The sequence below is a fragment of the Vulpes lagopus genome, chromosome 9, assembly GCF_018345385.1.
Source record: "Vulpes lagopus strain Blue_001 chromosome 9, ASM1834538v1, whole genome shotgun sequence".
Lineage (NCBI taxonomy): Eukaryota > Metazoa > Chordata > Mammalia > Carnivora > Canidae > Vulpes > Vulpes lagopus.
The window spans coordinates 28273454-28295649 of NC_054832.1; the positions used below are offsets into that span (position 1 = coordinate 28273454).

At 36.2% G+C, this 22196-nt stretch overlaps 1 protein-coding gene across 2 annotated transcripts in view; it reads right to left on the reverse strand.

Moving 5' to 3' along the window:
* Positions 1-22196, reverse strand: part of PKHD1L1 (PKHD1 like 1) — a 152470-nt gene that overhangs the window by 24984 nt on the left and 105290 nt on the right. For both annotated transcript variants that reach the window (XM_041769613.1, XM_041769612.1), the window contains 12 exons: positions 20865-21038; positions 16816-16919; positions 15769-15898; positions 14872-14993; positions 13333-13423; positions 11743-11891; positions 11538-11660; positions 10885-10996; positions 10691-10807; positions 6979-7144; positions 3453-3685; positions 3111-3278 (listed from right to left, as the gene is read on the reverse strand). In XM_041769613.1, the coding sequence (XP_041625547.1) occupies positions 3111-3278; positions 3453-3685; positions 6979-7144; positions 10691-10807; positions 10885-10996; positions 11538-11660; positions 11743-11891; positions 13333-13423; positions 14872-14993; positions 15769-15898; positions 16816-16919; positions 20865-21038 (1689 nt within the window). The remainder of the gene's footprint in view (positions 1-3110; positions 3279-3452; positions 3686-6978; positions 7145-10690; positions 10808-10884; positions 10997-11537; positions 11661-11742; positions 11892-13332; positions 13424-14871; positions 14994-15768; positions 15899-16815; positions 16920-20864; positions 21039-22196) is intronic.

A 22196-nucleotide genomic window follows, 5' to 3' on the forward strand; every position in this document is an offset into this window, starting at 1 on the left:
TTCACCCATCTATACTTAGCTTAAAAGCAAAGCAGGGAAGCAACTCCTCCTTACTACCCTTACTTTTTTTTGTACTGTGTAGGGTAAAAAAGGTAAGTTAATGTGTGAGTTTGCATTGAAAGGGTCATTGAAGGAACAGTAGATTTATATGATTCTCTACTTCACTAATCATTTTTAAGCCCAGGCCACTTGGTAGGAAAGAATGCTTGATCCTTTCTCCTACCTATCAAATGTGAGTTTAGGTGGGGAGCCAACTTTCTCAAACTCTTTAACGAGAAATATGATGTTACAGAGTTAAATTATTAAACACAGAGCCTGTTGGGGTGCCTGGGTGGCTCAGTCAGTTAAGCATCTGCCTTTGGCTCAGGTCATAATCTCAGAGCCTGGGATGGAGACCTTCATAGGGCTCCTTGCTCCGTGGGGAGTCTGCTACTCCCTTTGCCCCTCCCCCTGCTCATATTCTTTTTCCTCTCTCTCTCCCTCTCTCTCTCCCTCCCTCCCTCCCTCCCTCTCCCTCTCTCTAAAATAAATAAATAAAAATTTTAATAAAAAACAAAAAATAAAAACAGAGCCTGTACTTGGAAACATGGTCATGTGTATGGCTAAACCATGGATTCAATTCTTTTACTCACTCATTTCTTCATCAGTTAATTTGACCATTCAACAAACTCTTGTTTTTTAAGATTTTATTTATTTATTCATGAGAGACAGAGAGAGGCAGAGTCATAGGCAGAAGGAGAAGGAGGATCCCTGCAAGGAGCCTGATGTGGCACTCAATCCCAGACTCCAGGATCAGGACCTGAGCCAAAAGCAGAGGCTCAACCACTGAGCCATTCCTGGCATCCCCATTGAACAAACTCTTTTTTTTTTTTTTTTGAACAAACTCTTAAGTTTGCTTTTTATGAAGTCTTTAATCTTCCTCCACTGTCATTTTAATACATTTTTGTTAAAGCCCGTGATTATAGGCACCATAGAAGGGTCAACATCATTAATGGATTGAAGTAATCAGAGAAATAACACTCTAATAAACTCTCTAGAAATCCAAAGACAGTGGACTCTTTTCTACCTGAATCCAGATACTTCCAGAGCAGGCACTCCATGTCTGTGGTAGCAAATTTCTCTATTTTACTTCTGTTTTAAAGTGGCTGGGATTATAAAACGCTGAGTGAGATACGGAACATAAATCTTCTTGATGTATTTATTCATTTGCCTTGCTCAATTTCCTGGCTTGCTTGGAATTCTTATCAATATTTAGAACTGAACTTCAAATTTTAAATCAATAGAAACTTCTGAAACTCAAGTAGAATATGAACTTTCTCTTAATATCCAAAATATAAATTCTACTTTTAAATAAAATCTCTTTGTGAGTTTTGAAAACAGAAAGAAATATCTATGTAGATAATGAAACATTTAGAGTAGCAAAAGCCATATTTTAAAAATAAATGAAATTGAGTATTAAAATTTTAAGGGAAATATTAGTGGTTTTCAATAACTTTTATCTTGGGATTCCCCCCCCCCCCCAATCTAATGTGGCTGCATCTCATGCTTCAGTGATTCTTTCAACATCTTCATAATTTTTGCAATCCTGCTATCATTTACTTAAGACTTTTCTTTAAATTGACAGTTACTTTTAAAAATTTAAATTTATTTTTAAGAGAAGTGTCATGTCAGTAGTGTAAGTGGAAAGCTTATATTGCTTTCCAGAAAATAAAAATGTAAAAATAAACAAAATAAAATCTTTCTCCACCAGACAAAACAGAGTAATTTGAAAACATCTCCATTATTCACACTGACTGGTCTAAAATTCTTCCCACAAGCTCTCTGCTTTGTAAGAACTGTAAGGCAGTGCTTGAAATGGGGTTGATGGCAAGCCAGAGAAACCAGGAAAATTCTTTTTTTTTAAATTTTTTAAATTATTATTTATTTACGATAGTCACAGAGAGAGAGAGAGAGAGAGAGAGAGAGAGGCAGAGACACAGGCAGAGGGAGAAGCAGGCTCCATGCACCCGGAGCCCGACGTGGGATTCGATCCCGGGTCTCCAGGATCGCGCCCTGAGCCAAAGGCAGGCGCCAAACCGCTGCGCCACACAGGGATCCCCAAACCAGGAAAATTCAATGTTGTGGACAACAGAAGTGACAAGAGACTTGAAATCACATAACTTTGGGACATCATTGATTTAGCTCATTTTCTTTAAAACATTTTTCTTGGATATCATCATTTCTTCAAGTGTTTTTTTAATTTCCCCGTTAGCACATTTTAAAAATTAGTATTTTTGTGAGGTACTGGCTATTTTGTTGAATCTTAGGATATTTTAGTACATGTTTGACACTGCCAGGGCAGAGAAATATTTCTGATCCAAGTTACATGACCCTTCAGCACCTGAAAGACTCTTAAGACTTTTCTTTGAGCCGCTGATACTATTTCAGGGTAATACAATGAGTTCCTGCTCTCTATTTTCTGCAACTCTTAGAAGTTCATCTTATTTATTCAAAAAGTCTTGGACTCCTAAGTTGATCTGAATTCTTATGGAAACCACTATCTTTCCTCTGTACTAGAGCCACCCGTGACCAGAATGTGAGGAGCCTAGACTCTAGAGCTTGCCAAGATGTTCTTGACAGTCGAAGGAATCAGGAATGAAAAAACAAATAAACAAACCAACAAACCCAAAAACACATTGTTTCAAGATTAAATCTTCTAAGGTTTCATGAAAATAAAAACTGAATAGGCTCAAAATATGTTCTCAAGTGTTCCAAATAACACATTATCTGTGTTTTAATTTATGTAAGGCAAATTGTCTTTTTGGACACCCTTAGGCCAATTTTTCCTTAAAATATTCATGCTACTTATTACTATAGGTATGAAGATCACTCAAGGAATAACTTTCTTCTTCTTCTAATGGTCAATTTGGAATAACTATCCTGGCTTTCTAATATAGGAAACTACTGAAGTGTCAAACATCCTTCCTGCACATAGATCTTTTCTTACAAACAGAAGGAAAAGCAGTGCTGATTTTTGCTATTTTTATGTGATAAATAATTTATGTCTCCATGCATGTAATAAATAGTGAATGCCTTGAGTAACTACTAGTTTGTTCATACTAAACACCTACCGTTAATGAGATCAACATAACCATTGCTCACTATAGCCACTGGTGACAGTCTTCGAGTTTCTGTGTCAGAATCCAGGCTTTCAATAACCATCATTGCATATTCCATCCCAAAGCACCGATAACTCTGCCATTGTGGAATGTATTTACAGGTTGAATCTCTAATAATTCCTAGAAACAGGTATATACATTTTAACAAGGAAAAGCAATCTCTGCAAAAACATATGCACTATCTTTTTCTTTTATGTAAGATTAGTGAGTAGAAAATATTGGTTGAATATCCCAATTCCTAAAAATAAAAGGTATATTTGTTTCACAAACTTAACAGAATAATATCCAACAAACCTTTGTAAGGTGCTTTCTCAGTGACAGGAATTCTACTTCCATTTGGGAATGTGAGCATCACCTTAGGAATCCTATAGTCTCCAATTCCAAATTGACTATTTCCATTCCACTCATATTCTGCTTGAGGTATCACTGAACCAGAATCTCCCAGAAAGGAGCCATCCATATCTCTAAGAAAAGATTTTCTTTTGGCATCACAAACCATGTCTACACAATCAGATGGATTCACCTTACTGTTGAGAAAAGGTAAAATGTGTGAATACTTAGTATCCTTCTCCTGTTTCTAGAGAGCATTTCAATTTAGTGTTTGATAGAGAGTATCCAAAAAAATTGTTTTGATTAATTGAATCTTATCATTTCAGAAAGGATTCAAAATGGGACCAAGTAAGATATTTAATTAGTATTGTAACAAGGTCTGGTTTTCCATTCTGTTGGTTTGTTGTATTATTATAATTTTTTTTTTGATTTTTATTTATTTATGATAGTCACAGAGAGAGAGAGAGAGGCAGAGACACAGGCAGAGGGAGAAGCAGGCTCCATGCACCGGGAGCCCTACGTGGGATTCGATCCTGGGTCTCCAGGATCGCGCCCCAGGCCAAAGGCAGGTGCCAAACTGCTGCGCCACCCAGGGATCCCTGTTGTATTATTATTATTAACATTGCAAAAGGACAAGTTATACCTGTGAGATATAAAATTAGAATTCCATTTTGTTATTTCATTTTGTTAAATGATAGATTTCAAACTTGTGCATTGTTCACAGTATACTAACATTGCCCCAATGGGCAGGCGAACAATTAGTCTGTTGTGCAGAACATATAAAATCCCTGTGTTGGCAGGGAAATCTATTATTCCTCTTTCCTTTTTTTTCAACGGTCTTTAAAAATTATAAAAGTATTGATTGCATGATTACTATAAAATAATCTAAATACTTTAAAGTTCAGTTTCCTTCACTTATCTCAAGCTCTCAGGCCATCACCAACTGTAGATTAGTATATAATATTATATAGACATTTGTTTATGTATACACAAACAGATATGTTTGGATTATGATTGCTATGCTACATATTTTAGCAACCATTCTGTAAATACCCACACTGTAGGAAATGAAATACTACATACTTATCATGCAGTTCAACCATAGATAGCATTCTGCCTTCATCTTGAGCTACCTGCAGTGTTGATTGTTAACTGGGTATAATAATAATAAAATAGATGCTTAATTTGCAATATACTGCACATTGCATAGTATACATAGGATACAGTATAGTTATACCACAGCATGATATATACTATGGGTAAATATAGCTTATTCCAAAATTATAACAACAAAATAACAGTGGAAAGCTCGGAACCATTAGATAGTGTTTAACATCCGTCTCTTTTTGCTGGAAGAGAGACACAAAGGAGTAGGTTACCCCTTATTGTACAATAATAGTTTTGGAGATGACTTGAATAAATATTTCTGTAGCTCATGGGTTCTTTGTGTTCAAGTACATGAAGAGTGCTTTTGTGAGCAAGTCTGTAGGGAGAGTACCCACTGGCTCTTTTATATTATGACGTAGGGCTCTGTCTTTACTTCATGTGCAAAAAACAGAACCTGAAATGTAAAATTTTGTTCAAGTGATTTATTGAAATAATTCTCTCACAAAAGGAGAGAAGCCACAAAGGACAAAGAAAATGAGATTACTATGGTATGCGGACTAGCTTCATTCTGATCCCAGGAGTACATCTGGTTCATCAATTGCACCCAGAGTTGCTCCCACCATGAGATAAAGGGTGTTGGGGTTTTGTAGTCCTGTATAAACTAGTCATTTTCAATGGACTGCAAGGAAATGTTGTTACGGAGGGCTTTAGCCCCCCAGGCAGGGCTATTACTGTTTGGCTAAGAGCAATTTGTTGGAAAGAGAGCAACTATAGATTATCATTATCATTATCGGAGATCCCTGGGTGACTCAGTGGTTTGGCGCCTGCCTTTGGCCCAGGGTGTGATCCTGGAGTCCCGGGATCGAGTCCCGCATCGGGCTCCCGGCATGGAGCCTGCTTCTCCCTCTGCCTGTGTCTCTGCCTCTCTCTCTGTCTATGTCTATCATGAATAAATAAATAAATAAATCATTATCATTATCAAGTGCCAACATTTAGAGCACTGGGGAACTGGGCGAACTGCTTTATAAAAGGGATCTGAGGGCATCCCTGGGTGGCTCAGTGGTTTAGCGCCTGTCCCAGGATCGAGTTCCACATCAGGCTCCCTGCCTGGAGCCTGCTTCTCCCTCTGCCTGTGTCTCTGCCTCTCTCTGTCTCTGTATCTTTCATGAATAAATAAATAAAATCTTTAAAAAAATAAAAATAAATAAAAGGGATCTGGGAAAACATCAACAGCATCTTAATAAAAGCACAGAGCTCAAAGATATTATATTTGAAAATGTGGTATTTTCTGGGGCACCTGGGTGGCTCAGTCAGTTAAGCATCCAGCTTCTGATTTTGGTTCAGGTCATGATCCTGGGGATGTGAGATCAAGCTCTACATCAGGCTGTGTGCTGGGCATGGAAGCTGCTTAAGATTCTCTCTGCCCTCTTCTGTCCCTCTCCCATCCCCACATGCAGGCTTTCCTCTCTCTCAAAAGAATACTATTTTCTTCAGGACCTAGGTATTAAAATTACATATTACTTCTGAAAGATTCAATGATAGCTAAAGAGGAGCTAATTAAATTTTAGTGAGAAGAGGCTCTATAGAGCCAAAAAATATTGTAGTTTAATAATTACTAAATAAGGAAGTGTATGGTTGTCACTAAAACAAAATCAGACTATGAAACACTGCATTTCTCTGAAGAAATGTCTATCTAATTATACAGCATTATTCTTCGTCTTGTTCCTATACTGAAAACAGTCAAAGATCGCTCATAAAAAATTTCTTTCCTTCAATCTTGTCTTACATCTGAATTCCTGGTCTGCATCTCTTAGAAAGTGTAGCAGTTACCAGCTATCTTCTTTTAAGATTTACAGTCTAAGTGGCTCAGTTTCTAGAAATATTCTGACCCCAACTGACTTTTGTGGTTGAAAAGTCACTGTTCTAGGTTTCTGCATATTCTGTCACAGTGGTTATAATGATTGACATTAAATTTCAAAGAGCATGTTGGGGTGAACATGAAAAGGTATTTGGAAAGTGATAGGAAAAAAAAGAGGTAGGAAAATGAAAGAAATAATAGAAATGCTTCTCATTCCTAATGACTATTAATGGAGAGACACTGATGTACAAAAGTACTTCTAACCTGGTCTCAGTCTTTTATGATGGTATTACTTATGAGGCATGAAAAAAACAGTATGAGAAAATACACATATTAAAGTATAGCTTCTTCAATTTAACTGAAAACATAGATGCATTAGTCTTAATTTTCATGATCCTGATTAAAATTTTATAGAAATTAATAATTACTTTAATATAGCAACTTCCTCAGTCTATGGCAGGAAAAAAAATATAATGGAAAACTATAAATACAGGAAAGAAAAAAATGGGCTTTCATATATTGTACCTTACATCAGGCCTATGTATGAATATTTTTGACTGTTCAGTAGTATCAACTAGCTGTATATTCTTCACATGGATTGGATGCTGTAAATCTTCATTTAAAGGATTAGTAATGAATATCACATTAGTTTCACCTGCACAAACGTTCTTAAATCCAACAAATGTTGAACCTAAAACATAAATAGCAGAAAAATAATTATTTCCTATGGGGAAAGTGATAAAATCAGTTTCATTTCATGTACATTCCAGAAAACACATCATTTAACACCCCCTTGAACATGGAACCCTTACCTTATATGGTAGATAGTCCAGCACATTTGTGGTAGACTGTTGCCTCCCTATATTAATACCCATTGAACAATCCTCTCATATTTTCTCTGAGCTTAGTTGCATGATGTGCTTTGACCAATGAGACAAAAGGAATTGTGATACAAGGAGGTCTGAAAAGTGCTTGCATGGTAGGGCTCACTTTCTTTTAGTGCTCTTGGAGAATTTTGTGATTTCAGCATGTGTATGAGCTTGGGAGGCATTCAGCCCAATCCCTCCCATTACTCTAGCTAATGGCCAGCCCAACCACTGGCCACCAACTACCAGATATGGAAGTGAAACTATCATAGACTAACTATCCCATATCCATCATGTACACTGATGGCAATCTAAGGAATAACCCCAGGTGAGACCAGCAGAAGAACTATCCAGTAGAACAAAGCCCAAATTGTCAATCCACAGAATCATGAGCTAATAAATGGCTGTTTAAAGACTCTAAATTTTGGAGGTGTTTTGTTATGCAGCAAAGACTAATTGAGACATTGTTCCTTTTGGTCTTATTGCATATATTGTGTAATCAGAAGATAAATGTATTGAATCCAAAACTTAATCCCCATTGTACTTAAAATCCAGTAACTCAAAAATATAAAAAAAAAGCAAAAGGTGGCTGAAAAATTTTTAGATCACTTATGTACTGCTACCATCCTTCCCATGATTTTTTTCCTAAGATGATATTGTATATACATGAATATGAGCCTGTAGATGAATATCAATAAAATACTACAGTAGCAGATACTGTTTGCAACCTGTGCAGACCTGCTTTACTGGCCCATTGTGCTTGTCTTCAGCTCAAGTAAATGTTGGCTGCTAACTACTCTCCTTTTTCTGGAGAACTACCCTTGACCAGATGACAGCACCCTCTCCTATGGGATTATGCACTCCTTAACACCAGCACCAAAGGGTTACCATGCCTGACTGGCAACTGATACGGGAGGTCCCCTTGCCTCAAGAGGGATAAGCTGAGGGGTACTGCATAGTCCCTGATGTTATCAAGAAGGAGCTAGACTCCAACCAAGACCACATCCCTGCCTAGCTCTGCCGTATCCTATTTTCCTCACTCCCTGTCTGGTGAAAGCAATAAACCACTTGCACAAGAACCTCATCTCTGGCTTTACTTTTAGACCACCTGATTTAGATCGCTAGTACCAGAAGTGGTCTTAGGGTACACACTGTAATGATGCAGTAATGAATAAAGCTCACTTGCTCTCTAGATGGGAATGAAGATGCCCTTCCTGGTGGCAGGTGGTGGTGGTGGGATAGTGGTACTGATAGTGGGTAGGTGCTAATAGTCCCTAGAATGCCACAACAGTGCAATTACTATGACTTCACTTGTGGTGAACTGAGCACATCTAGGTGGAAGGAAATGCTCTGGCTCATACAGTAAATTTGGCATTTGAGTGGTACTGGAGAAACAGTGGTTACAAGGAAACTAGAAATAGGTGACTATTGACCACCATCGATGCTTTGAAGAAACTGTAAACTTTGGTGACCAATCACAAATTCAAAGCAAACCTCAGGATCTGATCACAAAACCAACAGAGAATTCATAAAAGGTTGAATTCTCAGCCCTGGCAAGACTCCTACATCAAAGACAGGGCTCTTATAGAAAAGGAATGGAACCTTGAGTTAGGATGGGAATATAGGGAAAGATGAACTTGAACCTTGAAACCCTGGGTTCTCCTTGAATGTTCCAGATCTACATAAGTGGTCCACCTCTCCCTTATTAGAGAATAGCTCCCCTCCCCCACTTGCTGAACTCATGACAAGAACTCAAAAAAGAAACTCAAAAGACAGGTGTCTTTCTCAGGACCTGTTCCCATTTCCCCTTCTGGCAAACAGAACAGTAAGTCTGGTCGATTCTCAACATGGCCTTACTGGGGAAGTGCTAAGCCTGCTCTGGGAGAAGAGGAATTATATACCAAAGAAACTATAAGAACTGAGTAACATGGACTGGCAGGAAGCAGGAATATGTATAGCTAAGAGTAAACTGTGATGGTGTTAGATCAAGGGGGGAAGAATATAAAGCTGGATAAGGGAGAGTATCAGTATGGATGGGGGCATTCTTCTATGCTGTGGCTTTTCTAAGTTTGGAAAAAATAATGTTCCACTTTAAGTGAAGTAGAATTGTAAGAATGTCATGGCCAACTGTAGGAGAAAGGGTCAAAAGTCTCTCTAAAAATGGGCTATTGGAGGGATCCCTGGGTGGTGCAGCGGTTTGGCGCCTGCCTTTGGCCCAGGGTGCGATCCTGGAGACCCGGAATCGAATCCCATGTCCAGCTCCCGGTGCATGGAGCCTGCTCTCCCTCTGCCTATGTCTCTGCCTCTCTCTCTCTCTCTCTCTCTGTGACTATCATAAATAAAAAAAAAAAATTAAAAAAAGTCTTTAAAAAAACGGGCTATTGGAATGAATCTATTATATATATAATATATATCTATTCTATATATAATTATATATATATTTATATATATTTATGATTTTATTTATTTCTTTGAGAGAGAGAGAGAGAGAGAGTGCAGGTGGGGGGAGAGGCAGAGGGAGAAGAAGATTCCCTACTGATCAGGGAGCTGGATACAGGGCTCAATCCCAGGACCCTGAGATCATGACCTGGGCCGAAGGCAGACAGACATTCAACAGACTGAACCACCCAGGTGCCCCAGGAATGAACCTATTATTTAATACATTTCAGCCTCATGTGGGATGGCCTTGAAAGAGTGTGGTGGGCAGATCCTATTATGGAATAGAAATCTGAGTAGGACACAGGGTGATCCACTTTGGGTGAAGACAGAAGTGGTCTGAGGTAAGGATAAATAGAAAAAATGACTTGGATAGTTAGTCAGGGGTCTAGAGGGAACAAGACTGGATGACTGGGTAGAATGAAGCCTGAGGGAAAAGCAACTGCGTGGGTCTATGGGAGTAAGCACAAAGGGCATGTTAATGATCACCAAACAGCAGCAACTGTGGAAGAAGCATTAAAGAAACAAATGAACAGGATGATAGTAGGGCCAATAGATGTTACTAAGCTCCTAGATTACATGAGTTTAAATTTCTTCAGATGTAAAAAGAGATAATAATATATAACCCTACTTATATAAAAGGGCTTTTACAATTTATAGAAACTAACATTAAATCACTGTACCAGCGTCTCTTCTGTTATTTCAGAAGGAAAATTAAATGTCACTTCTTAAACATATACAAATTTTGCCAGGGAACCATTCTTGAAATTGACTTATGTCTGATTTCTTTGCTTCTTACATTGAGCAGATTCATAGGCAAATTCATTTAAATCATTATTTTTCTTTACTAACAGTGAAATATCATTAGATATATTCTACATATTCTTTACAGAACTTCACTGAGTTAGATTTGTCAAGACTACATTTAAACTTGCCTGAGATCTCCAAAAGGCCACTGATAGCATTGTAACTCATGATTCCTGCATGGGGTTTCCGGGGTGCCATGTTATGTGCTGAAGCAAAGGTAGGCCAGCAAATCCCACTTCTACCACCTTTTATAAAAGAAATAAAATTAATAAAATTCAAATATGCACTCATAACACCAAAATTAAATTCCTAAAATTATCACCTGATGGAGGTCTGGCACTCCGATGGGCAGCAGAAAGTTCAATATTGGGATCATCATTAGTTAGGACATCAGAACAATTAAATCCAGGGCTACTTCCAACAATTAATGAGCTCTATTTAAAAAAAAATTCAAACAGGACAGCTTAAAGAATAGCTTTTCCTAAAGGAAAATATTATATTGAATTCCACTGTAGCAAAACACAACCTTTAAGTTTGAGGAAGGGATCATTCATAAAACCAAAATGAAAAGGATGTGACTTTACACCCTGAGTGTAATGACCGTCAAACTGGGAAGGGGAAGACAGGCAGGCAAATTATTATATATGATGACATGTTACATTTCTGTAACAGAAATATGCCCAGGGACCAGCAGGAACCAAAGGAAGAAAGAGTGTCAATACTGCCTAAGCTAGATCAGGAAAGGTTTCATAGATGGGATGAAATTTTAACTGTGACAAGATTAGCAAGTGGTAAACAAGAAGAGGTGAAGGGATCAGGGAGGAGAGGAAGGATAAAGCACTTCCCAGGAGAAGACAAGTAGAAAAAAGGCAAGGAGATTTGGATTTGCAGGGCTTGGAAGTCAAGGAGATCATTCTTATCAGAACTTCAATAATTTTACCCTTTCTCATTATTGTGGCTATATTTATTTCTTACCTTAATCTGCACTGTTTTACTGGAAATTTTGTGAGATACAGCAGCTGGCATGTAAATCATGGAAGAAATGGCCATTCCATTGTCAACCAGAGTCACATTATAGATATGCACACTCTCTGTGGTCTGTAAAACAACTTGTAGTTTACATAGTACAAAATACAATCATAAAACAAGACAAACAAGCACCATCTTCAATCACATTTACCTGAAAATAAATTCCATAATCCCAGCATGTCCAAATGGTAAATCCCTGTATAAGAGAACATCCAGGAAGGCCATCCTGGTTCATATAAATACCATATAAACCTCCATGGGCTTCATTATCAAACCACTTTTCCATGGGATTAGATTGACCTTGTAAGGAAATATGAAAACAGAGAATTAATATCACAAGTCCTGTCCTTTAGCTTTATAAGCAGTATCAGTTAAATTTTTAAAATTAAATATATGGTTCTTATGCACATTTTAACATGATAATTAAATATTGTTATGGCTTAAATATTTATGGCTTACTCTACTTAGTATTTAATCTTGTCTAATTTGTCCCTTTACCATTAGAATGAGTGTACACTCATTTGCAAAAGTTTGGTAGTGGCTCAGAGGTTTAGCACCACCTTCAGCCCAGGGCATGTTCCTGGAGACCCAGGATCGAGTCCCATGTTAGGCTCTCTGCATGGAGCCTGCTTCTCCCTCTGCCTGTGTCTCTCCCCCTCTCTCTCTGTGTCTCTCATGAATATATATATATATATATATATATATATATATATATATATATAAAGAAAATAAGGAAAATGCTACGGGACAGGCTCTTACAGAACTGTACAATGAGAGCGTGTGTATGTGTGTATATATATATATATATATATATATACACAACATATACATATACATATGCACACACACATATTGTTCTGCAATCTCCATTTATCACTTTAGAATATCTTGTGGATTTCTCTCTCCATATCAATATATAGATATGTATCTTCTTCCCTCTTTTTGAGAGGGGCCTGGTGTTCCAAAGTCTGGCTTTATATAACTAGTCCACTGTTACTGGACACAGAAAGCTTTCAGTTTCCTGCTAGCACACACAATGCAGTGATGAATCACCTTGTTCACAAATTATTTTATAAGCGTTATAGAGGCAAATGTCAGTTAGACTGCCAGAGGGAAATGTTGAGCCAAAAGCAAATGCTCCTATAACTTTGGCAGCTATTGCTCTATTCCCCTCTGTAAGGGTTATACTGTTTTGTCATTAAACCAGCAATGTGTAAATGTTCTAGTTTCCCTACAGCCTTGCCAAAAGAGTAGTTATTCAGTTAATTTTTTATTTTTACTCATCTAATAGAGAGAAATGTACCTGAGAACTATCTGTTCGTGTCCTTTGACTTTTTCATGCTTGCAGGTTTTAAGGCACAAAGAGTGAGCATTTATTCCTCTGAAGAGGAAGCATGAAATAATTTTATATCCCTACAGACATGCAGCTTTATGCTTAGAAGTGTTGCTTTTGTGAAAGTGGTAGTGGGATGAGGTATCACTGTTCCAACAGCAGCCACATAAAGAATTGAAGTGGTTGCCAGAGTTTCTGGGTCATAAACATGGGAAGTTATCTTTAAAAGCCTATTCATTTTTTCTTTAGACCCAATAGTATCTTCCAATAATTTAGTATGTTGAGTTCTTTCAGTGTCCTGGAGGAGGAGATACTACACATTGAACTAATAAACAATAATTATTTCTTTCTAACAAATTTGAACAAGATATTTCCTAGTTTTCGAATGACTCTGTGCCAAAGACTTACTTGAGCAAGGTTCACCATCAATGCGGTATCCTACCCTTCCAAATCCAGCCACAACGTTATTTTGTAAGACTGTGTTGGTCCCTCTGTTTATCTAGTACAGTGAGAAGGAAAATGCTACAGGTCAGGCTCTTACAGAACTGTACAATGAGAGCAAGTATGCAACATATATTGGAAAACTAATTATAACTAACTTTTAGGAGAAAAATTCATTTAATTATTCAATCCATTCAAATTTATGTTACAAATGGAATATTGAAATTACCTTAAGTTCTTGGTGTAAAATCATCACTAGACACTTAGATTTCATTAGAAAAGAGATTTATTTCAGTCACACAATCCCCTGGGTGTCACTCAATAATTCTAAGCCATAGACAAATTGCAGTATTGCTTATATTATGTTACCAGTTTGATTTATTAAGAGAAAAACTAAGGTGATTATAGTGGACCATAACAGTCAACAGAAGCACTTACTATTTTCAATAAAATCTGCTGTATGAAAAACTGGTTGAACATGAGTGTTAGGTAGTCACTAAATAATTTTACTTTATGAGTCCAGTTGAGGTGGCAAAAAATGAAAAGTATAGAGCACAGATTAGTTCTTGCCTTTGGTGTCAGCAAAGCAGCCAAAATTCAACCATTTAAAGTATTAAGCACCTTTAGTTTTAAATATTATGATAAGAGAATAGAGTTAAATGAAATTCAGAAAAGAGACAGAAAACTTTAAAGATCCGGAATTGACATTGGATTAAATTCTCACATCTATAAATAGGATGGAAAGAAAGTGTTATTGTAAACGTATACCACATTTCAGGCTTTCACGGTTTTACTTTAAGGTGATTATTAAAAGTTGCACAAAACCAAAACTGAATCCTTATCCCATCTTCCAAAAGAGCTATTTTTTAAATTCCTTTTGGCTCCTATGGCATAGGCAAGTAGAATAAAAACAAGACGGGGCGATATGTCCTCCAGACCCTTTCTCTGTACTTATTTGGCCTGCCTGCAATCTCATCCTATATACCTGATGGCCTGCAGTTATTGAGGAAACTTTGTGGGAAACAAGAAGGATCCAACTAGTCATGCCAGAGAAGAGTACATAACCTTGTATAGAAAGTCATAAGACTTTTAGATGAGAAAGGGATTTTAGAGATGCTGTGCTTTCATTCTAATTTTCCCTATAAAGAAGGAAGTTAAATTCAGAGTTAAGCAGCAATATGGGCATGGCACTCAGTCAATTAGCAGCAGGGAGACCCTGCCCCAGAACTTGAAAGTGATAATTAATGTTGGAGAAGCAAGGAAATAAGAACCATTTAAACCACTGGACATCAACATCAAGAAAATTTCAAAGGCTATGGAAGCTCACAACACCTCTTAAGAAAATCTATTCACTCCTTTCATTAGCTCATTTTATTAGTTCACCAATCTTTACCTAAGAAAGAAACAGTTTTCAGTAATAATCTTTGGTAAAGAAATTAAAAATTATAATTTAGGGCACTCTTGTAAAATTATATAATTATTTTGCATAATTATAAATCCCCCTACCTCAATTGCTGCATGCCAGAGAGTTGAACTTAAATCTTTTTTGTTTTGATAGGTTCCCGGCCAAACAGAAAGTACAACCAAGTTCCCTCGAACTCTGTTGGCATCCCCCCATATTCTTATGCCTGCAAAAACAAATGAACAAAGTTCCCTAAAATACATACAAATTGGTAATGAGTACTATGGGGAATGTCTTTCATGGTTCCGTAAAATTAGTTTTTCTAGTTTGAGCCTGACAAATCAACCTCTTACATTTTAGAGTTTGCCCTTTGAACTCTACTTCTTTAATAGTCTACTTGCTTTAAAATCTTCTGGGGTGCCTGTTAAATATTCACAGGATCCACCTCAGATTTTAATAAGCACAAACATCAATTTTGTACACATTGAGTTTGTATTATGCTTTATACAAATATTTGCTTTATACAGATATTCAAGAAAAGATGACCTCCTAAAACCAAGTCCAACTTCTATAAAATAGTAAACTTTGTGAATAATCTTTTTGATTGATATGTGAGGAGTATTTTAAGTGTCATGGTAAGAAAAATAATAGTAATTTAAACTATCAGTGATTAGATAATTCACACAAGATCATGATCTGATAAATAATTCTTCTAGAGTTGTACTGTCCAATAAGATAACCATAGCCACATGTAACTACTTAAATGTAAGGTAACTACAAATAAATTAAGTACAATTAAAATTCAAAATCCAGCTCCTCAATCATAGCAGACATATTTTAAGTGTTCAGTGGCCACATACGGTTTAGTAATTACCATATCAGCACAGATATAGGTCATTTCCATTCTCACAAAAAGATCAATTGGACAGCATGGCTCTACAGTCTTCAGATAAGACTGTCTCAGAAAGCATATTATTTGGATAAGAATATTATCATCCTACCTTCCCCCACTGTAAAGTGAATGATGTTGTTATCTATGTCTAATCCATCTGTCCCAAACACACCAATTGCTGGGGAGAAGCCATTGTGAAAGGCACAGCCTCGAATATAAGATGAGCCACGTTCTTGAATCTACAAATCATAAGAATTCAGCGAACATTTTAAAATAAAATTAAAATACATTTAAGGAAAAAATTTGAAGTAGGTGATTTTCAGGAAACAAATCGTGACAAGTAAAATACTCATTTCACGTTCCATGAAAGAAGATGATTTCTCTGTAGATCTTTTAATCCTGAGAAATTTCTATATTATCTTCAATTTATGATTAAGTAAAGGAAAAATGCAGATTTAACTGCAGATAAAAAATTCTGAAGTACTCTTCTATGCACTTGTATTTCTATCATTACCTATAAAATACTAAAAATCTAAAAATTATCTTTCAGAACAGTTTATTATATGATGAGCAAGGACTTTTTTAATTACAAAAGCTGATACTCTAGTCAGGGGATTACAATTCAAATGTCTGTAGGAACCAGTCAATGAGTAGGTTTGGGGTTATAGGGTTGTAAACTCAAACTTGCAAAATTATTTTTTATTTCCATAAAAAATATATTCTCTCTCATTTTATTCTCCAATCACTAGCCTTCTAAGCACATCTATGTTCCCACTTTTGACAGAGGCATAGATATATGGACATGCTTTTCATTTGAGAAATGGAAGCAATACTTACTTTGTTCAATAGAAACTACTTGGGAATATTTTTGATCACTACAAAGTAAAGTGGAGTTCTGAAATAATATAGATCTTTAATTCTTTCATCACTATACTCTTTTTTCTGCTTTTTGTTTTTACTGACTTTAAATAAATGTGTGAAATGGGTAAATCCGATGCTGCTATGAGTCTAAAAAAGTTGATGGGAAATGTATCTAAGAAAGTTATATTAGATCATATAGTCTTAGCAATTCTAAGATATACCTTTTTAGGAAAGCTAAGTGAAAATAAAGTCAAAATACTTTATTTTGAACATACGGAAAAATTCAAGTACAAACCTGTCCTAAGTTCAGAAATGTTACAGCATGTCTTGGATCTGTGTTATCCCTGAAGCCTTCTTGACCACTGTGATAAAATTCCACATTACTTATCCTTGCATTTCCTAGCAGGGCAGGGAGGGAAGAGTTACAACATTTTTTTTTTCTTGAAACAGAATACAAATTTTTGAGAAGCTACAAGAGTTGTAGTTTTCCAAATTACAAATTTGATTTCAACTTTTTTTGTGAAAATCTCATTCATTTTTCTTAGCTCCTTTAATCCAAATAAGGCAGTGTTCCTAAAATTTTCTTTCACTGACCTCCACAAGAGCCTTTTTAGACTTTTTTCCTGATAGCCTGCCCTCCCCATGAAATTTCAGTACCTCAAATATACCATATATCTCTTCATGTATGATGGCTCTTTGGAGGGCCACAAACTATTGCTTATCTAAGGTTTTTTTGCCCCATAAGATCCAGTCTTCATCCCCCTGGTAGTGATACTGTTCCTGTTGAGAATGCATGACATAAAGCGAAGAGATAATTTACCTGACAGTTCAATTTTGATGCTCTAGAGAGTTTCAAGGGCATTATCTTTACATAATCCTTTCCAGAATATGCATTACCAAATATCTGCTCATCGGTTTGTCATAAGTATCACTGAGGTGACAAGAGGCAATTTCATAGAGTAGTAATAACAGCAATAGCTATCCATGAGAGAGTTCACTGTGCCAAGTGCTTAAAAGGTAATTTGCGGTTTAATTCTCATACAGCATCCTGTGAGTTAGGAACTTTCACTATTCTTTTATTCAATATAAGAAAATGGAAAAAAAAAAAGAAAATAAAAAGAAAATGGAGGCACAGAGATTCATGTCTGGTAAAAAACAGTAAGTTATATTATTTATTTCAAAAACTGATATTTAATATAACACATTGGAAAAGAGTTACTTTGTATTAGAATGGAAAAATGTACTAGAATTTACTAGAATGGTCTCAAAATCCATAAGCCAGCAATTGGATGTACAGTGGAAAATATAGTAATAAGATAGAGACAGAGAAGAAATGATTGCCACAGACTGTCTGGACCAACAAAAGCCATAGATGTTTACTAACATCACAAAACAATTTCTAAAAGCAAGGAAAGGTTGTCATAGGTTGTCATAGGAATAGCATCCATTATGGGATTTGAAGTGAGACAGGTGTGGATTAGTATCCAACGTCAGAGCAACTTCAACCCATTACCAGTCTATTTATCTACCTTTAAAAGGGGACAATATCTATGCATAGCACTGAGGATTAAATGAGATAATATGCATTAAATGCTCCACAGTGCCTGGACTATCATATCATGATCATCATTACTGTTATTATAATCAGTTAAGCTCTCGTTGACAAATTATGTCCAAAAGGTAGGAAGCTATAGTGGGATGGCTGTTGCTTCAATATAAAGGTTTTCTAAAATTAGAGTCGTTGCAAAATGCAATAGGCAGAATTATGAGTGAGGAGGAGAGCTCATAATGACACTAATAACAAACAAAAAAATAAAAATGCTTGTCACTTTTGGAGAATGACTGGGAACCAACTCACTATTTCAAAAACTAGCTCATAATAGGAAAGAATCAAGCATTTTCCCTACATTTCCTATATAAAATATTTCTCAGGGTAGTCAAATAGTTGACTGGGGAAGCTTCTCGTTATAGAAATATTCTAGATAATAAATGAGGAGGGAATGGTAGAATTAAAATATCACCATTTTAAACCTCAGTGATTTAATAGATCTAGGCAATGATCATTAATGCCTGTAACTTCACAAAGGGAGAAATAATCAGACATTATGTGTCTACTAATGGGAAAATACACCATCAACTATGAAGAATTTTTACCTAAAAATAGAGTCTGAGTACAATCAGTTTTCTAGTTCTACACTTCTACACTACCTATGAAAGAATATACAACAGAGGGGGTGCCTGGATGGCTCAGTCAGTTATGTGTCTGCTTTCAGCTCAGATCATGATCCCAGGGTCCTGGTATTGAGTCCTGCATCAGGCTGCTTGTTCAGTGGGGAGCCTGCTTCTCCTTCTGCCCCTTCGCTCACTCATACTCTCTCTGTCTCTCTCTCTCTCACACATGCACTCTGTCAAATAAATAAATAAAATATTAAAAAAAAAGAAAATATAAAGGAGACAGGAACAGCTTATGTTCTAGAGATGAATCACTAAACTCCAGACTGTTGGAAATATTGTAGAAGGGATGGACTAGTTTCTTTTATAAATAAATTATAAGGAGAGATCAATGAATCAGAGATTTAAGATTCATAATCAATGGCCACATGGTCTTATTTAGATCTTGATTTGAACAAAGAAAGTTCATGTGAAAGGAAGGAAAGACAGAAGAAAGACAGGAAGAAAGGAGAAAGAATGGACTGGGGGAATCTAATCATTTGATGATAAGGAATGATTATTAACATTTTTATTTTAAAATGTTTTAAAAAAAAAGATATTTTTAAAGAAGTCTTTTAAAGTTACATATGGAAATATATTTTTTAAAGATTTTTTTAAAGACACTTAACCAAATGAGCCACCCAGGTGCCCCACATACTGAAATATTTTTAGACGAAATAAAACATGATTGCTTCATTCACAATACCCAAGATCTGGAGACAACCTAAGTGTCCACCAATGGATGAATTGATAAAGAAAATGATGCATATTAGAACCAGGGAGTATTATTCATCCATAAATAGGAGGAGCTCTTACCATTTGTTACAACACAGATGGACCTTGAGGGCATTATGCTAAGCGAGATAAGTCAGAGAAAGACAAATACTGTATGATGCTTACAGGTGAAATCTGAAAAAGCCAAATGCATAAAAACAGAGAGTAGAATGGTGATTATCAGGAGCTAGGGTGATGCTGGGGGGCAGTGGGAATTAGGAAGATGTTGGTTAAGGGTATAAACTTGCCACTAGTGGATAAATAAGACTTGGAGATCTAATGTACAGCATGGTGATTACAGTCAACAATACTATATAGTAAACTCAACGTTGCTAAGAGACCAGATCTTAATTGTTCTTGCCACAAAAAAGATGTAATCATTATGCGACACAACCGAAGTGTTAGCTAACACTATGGTGGTAATAATATCGATATATAAATGTATCAAAATAAATACAGTATATACCTTAAACTTACACAAAGCTATATGTCAATTATATCTCAATTAAAAAATATATGTAGTTGCTTCAAAATAACCCAGGGGCTTAAAGAGAGTGGGTGGTCATACAGTTAGAACATGACTGACCAAAATTGATCACTGTGGTAACTAGTGATGGGTATACTGGGATTCATTATACATTTTTCTGTGTTCGAAAATTTAGCATATGTTTGAAATTTTCCTTTAAACAAAAATAACAGATCTGTTATGCTTTTTATAAACAACTTCTGTTTGGGTGAGAGGCTGGGCTAGCTGTTACCTAATGTTACTGTTAGTTTGATAATTCTTATTGTCTATGAAGATAAAATGAGTAGAAAAATGTTACAGATTTGCTTTTGGAGGGTAACACCTTGGCTTACATAACCCTTCTCCAGGCTTTATTTTTCTGTGTTAAAAACAAGCCAATGGGCCCAAATTGGGAGTTGCTTATGCTCAGCCCCATGTCACCAAACCAAGACTGAACTTAATTACAGTTCCTCTCCCAGTAATGGAATCTTAAACCAGCCCATCAGGAATCTCTTGATCAGCACTAGTTAAGTAACATGCTGACTAGCCCCTGCCATCCCCTAAAGGAAAATAAACTTGCAATAACCAATTTGCTTTCTTGCCGGGTATACCTCCCATGTGTCTGCTCTCTGCCTATAAAAATCTTTCATTTTGCACAGCTCTTTGGAGCTCCTTTTTACCTGCTAGATCAGATACTGCCTGATTCATGAACCACTGAATAAAGCCAGTAAGGTCTTTAAAATGTACTCACTGAATTTTTTTAAACTCATGTGATTCTAAAAAGAAATGTGAATAATATTTAAGGATTGACTAAACGTAAAAGAGACCATGCTATATTTCAAATTTGTACGAACCTTTAAATGTCATCATATCTTGAGTGAATGAGCTGACCAGGACACGTGCACCAAAAGATTCCTTGAACCAACCTGGATAATCTTCACCAAGTATTTTGATGTTTCTGCTCAGTATCCCAACATCAGCTGCTAATGTATAGCTCTGACCTGTTCCAGGAACATGGTATCTTTCAGCTGCAAGAGACGGACAGCTAGATTATCACCAATGTTGAAAAATACCTGTGTTTATTGGTTCCTTTGCAATTCACAGGCCATATAATTTTCTAATATATGTGAATTAATTAGATTTGCATACTTAAACATACATAGATGGCAGACTGAAATTATACCTTTTATTTTTTTTCCCAAGGTTTTACTTAAATTTCAGTTAGTTAACATAGAGTGTTTCAGGTATAGAATTTAGTGATTCAACACTTACAGACAACAACCAGCTCATCACAAGTGCCTTAATCCCCATCATCCATTTAACCCACCTCCCCCCACTTCCCCTCTGGTAACTAATAGTTTGACTCTAAAGTTAAGAGTCTGGTTTTCCTGTCCTTTCCTCTATGTTAATTTCTCTTCTTTCTTAAATTCCTCGTAAGAAAATCATACAGTATCTCTCTTTCTCTAATTAACTTATTTCGCTTAGCAAAATACCCTCTAGTTCCATCCACATCATTGCAAATAGCAAGATTTCATTCTCTTTGATGGCTGAATAGTAATCCACTATATATATATATATATATATATATATATATATATATATATATATATGAAAAAATATATATATATATTCTACCTCTCCTTTATCCATTCATCAGCTGATGGACATTTGGGCTCTTTCCATAATTCGGTTATTGTTAATAACACCGCAATAAACATCAGGGGGCATGTATCCTTTTGAATTACTATTTTTGTATCCTTTGGGTAAATACCTAGTAGAGCAACTGCTGGATCATGGAGCAGTTCTATTTTAAACTTGTTGAGGAACCTCTATACTGTTTTCCAAAGTGGTTCCACCAGTTTGCATTCTCACTAACAGTGTAAGAAGGTTCCTCTTCCCTAGTATCCTTGCAAATGTCTGTTGTTTCCTGTGTTGTTAATTTTAAGCATTCTGACAGGTGTGAGGTGGTATCTCATTGTAGTTTTGTATTTCCCTGATGATGAGTGATGCTGAGTAACCTCTCATGTGTCTGTTAGCCATCTGTATATCTTCTTTGGAAAAATGTCTGTATCTTCTGTCCATTTCTTAACTGGATTATTTGTTTTTTGGGTGGTAAGTCTGATATGTTCTTTATAGATTTTGGATACTAACCCTTTGTTAGATATGTCATTTACAAATATCTTTTC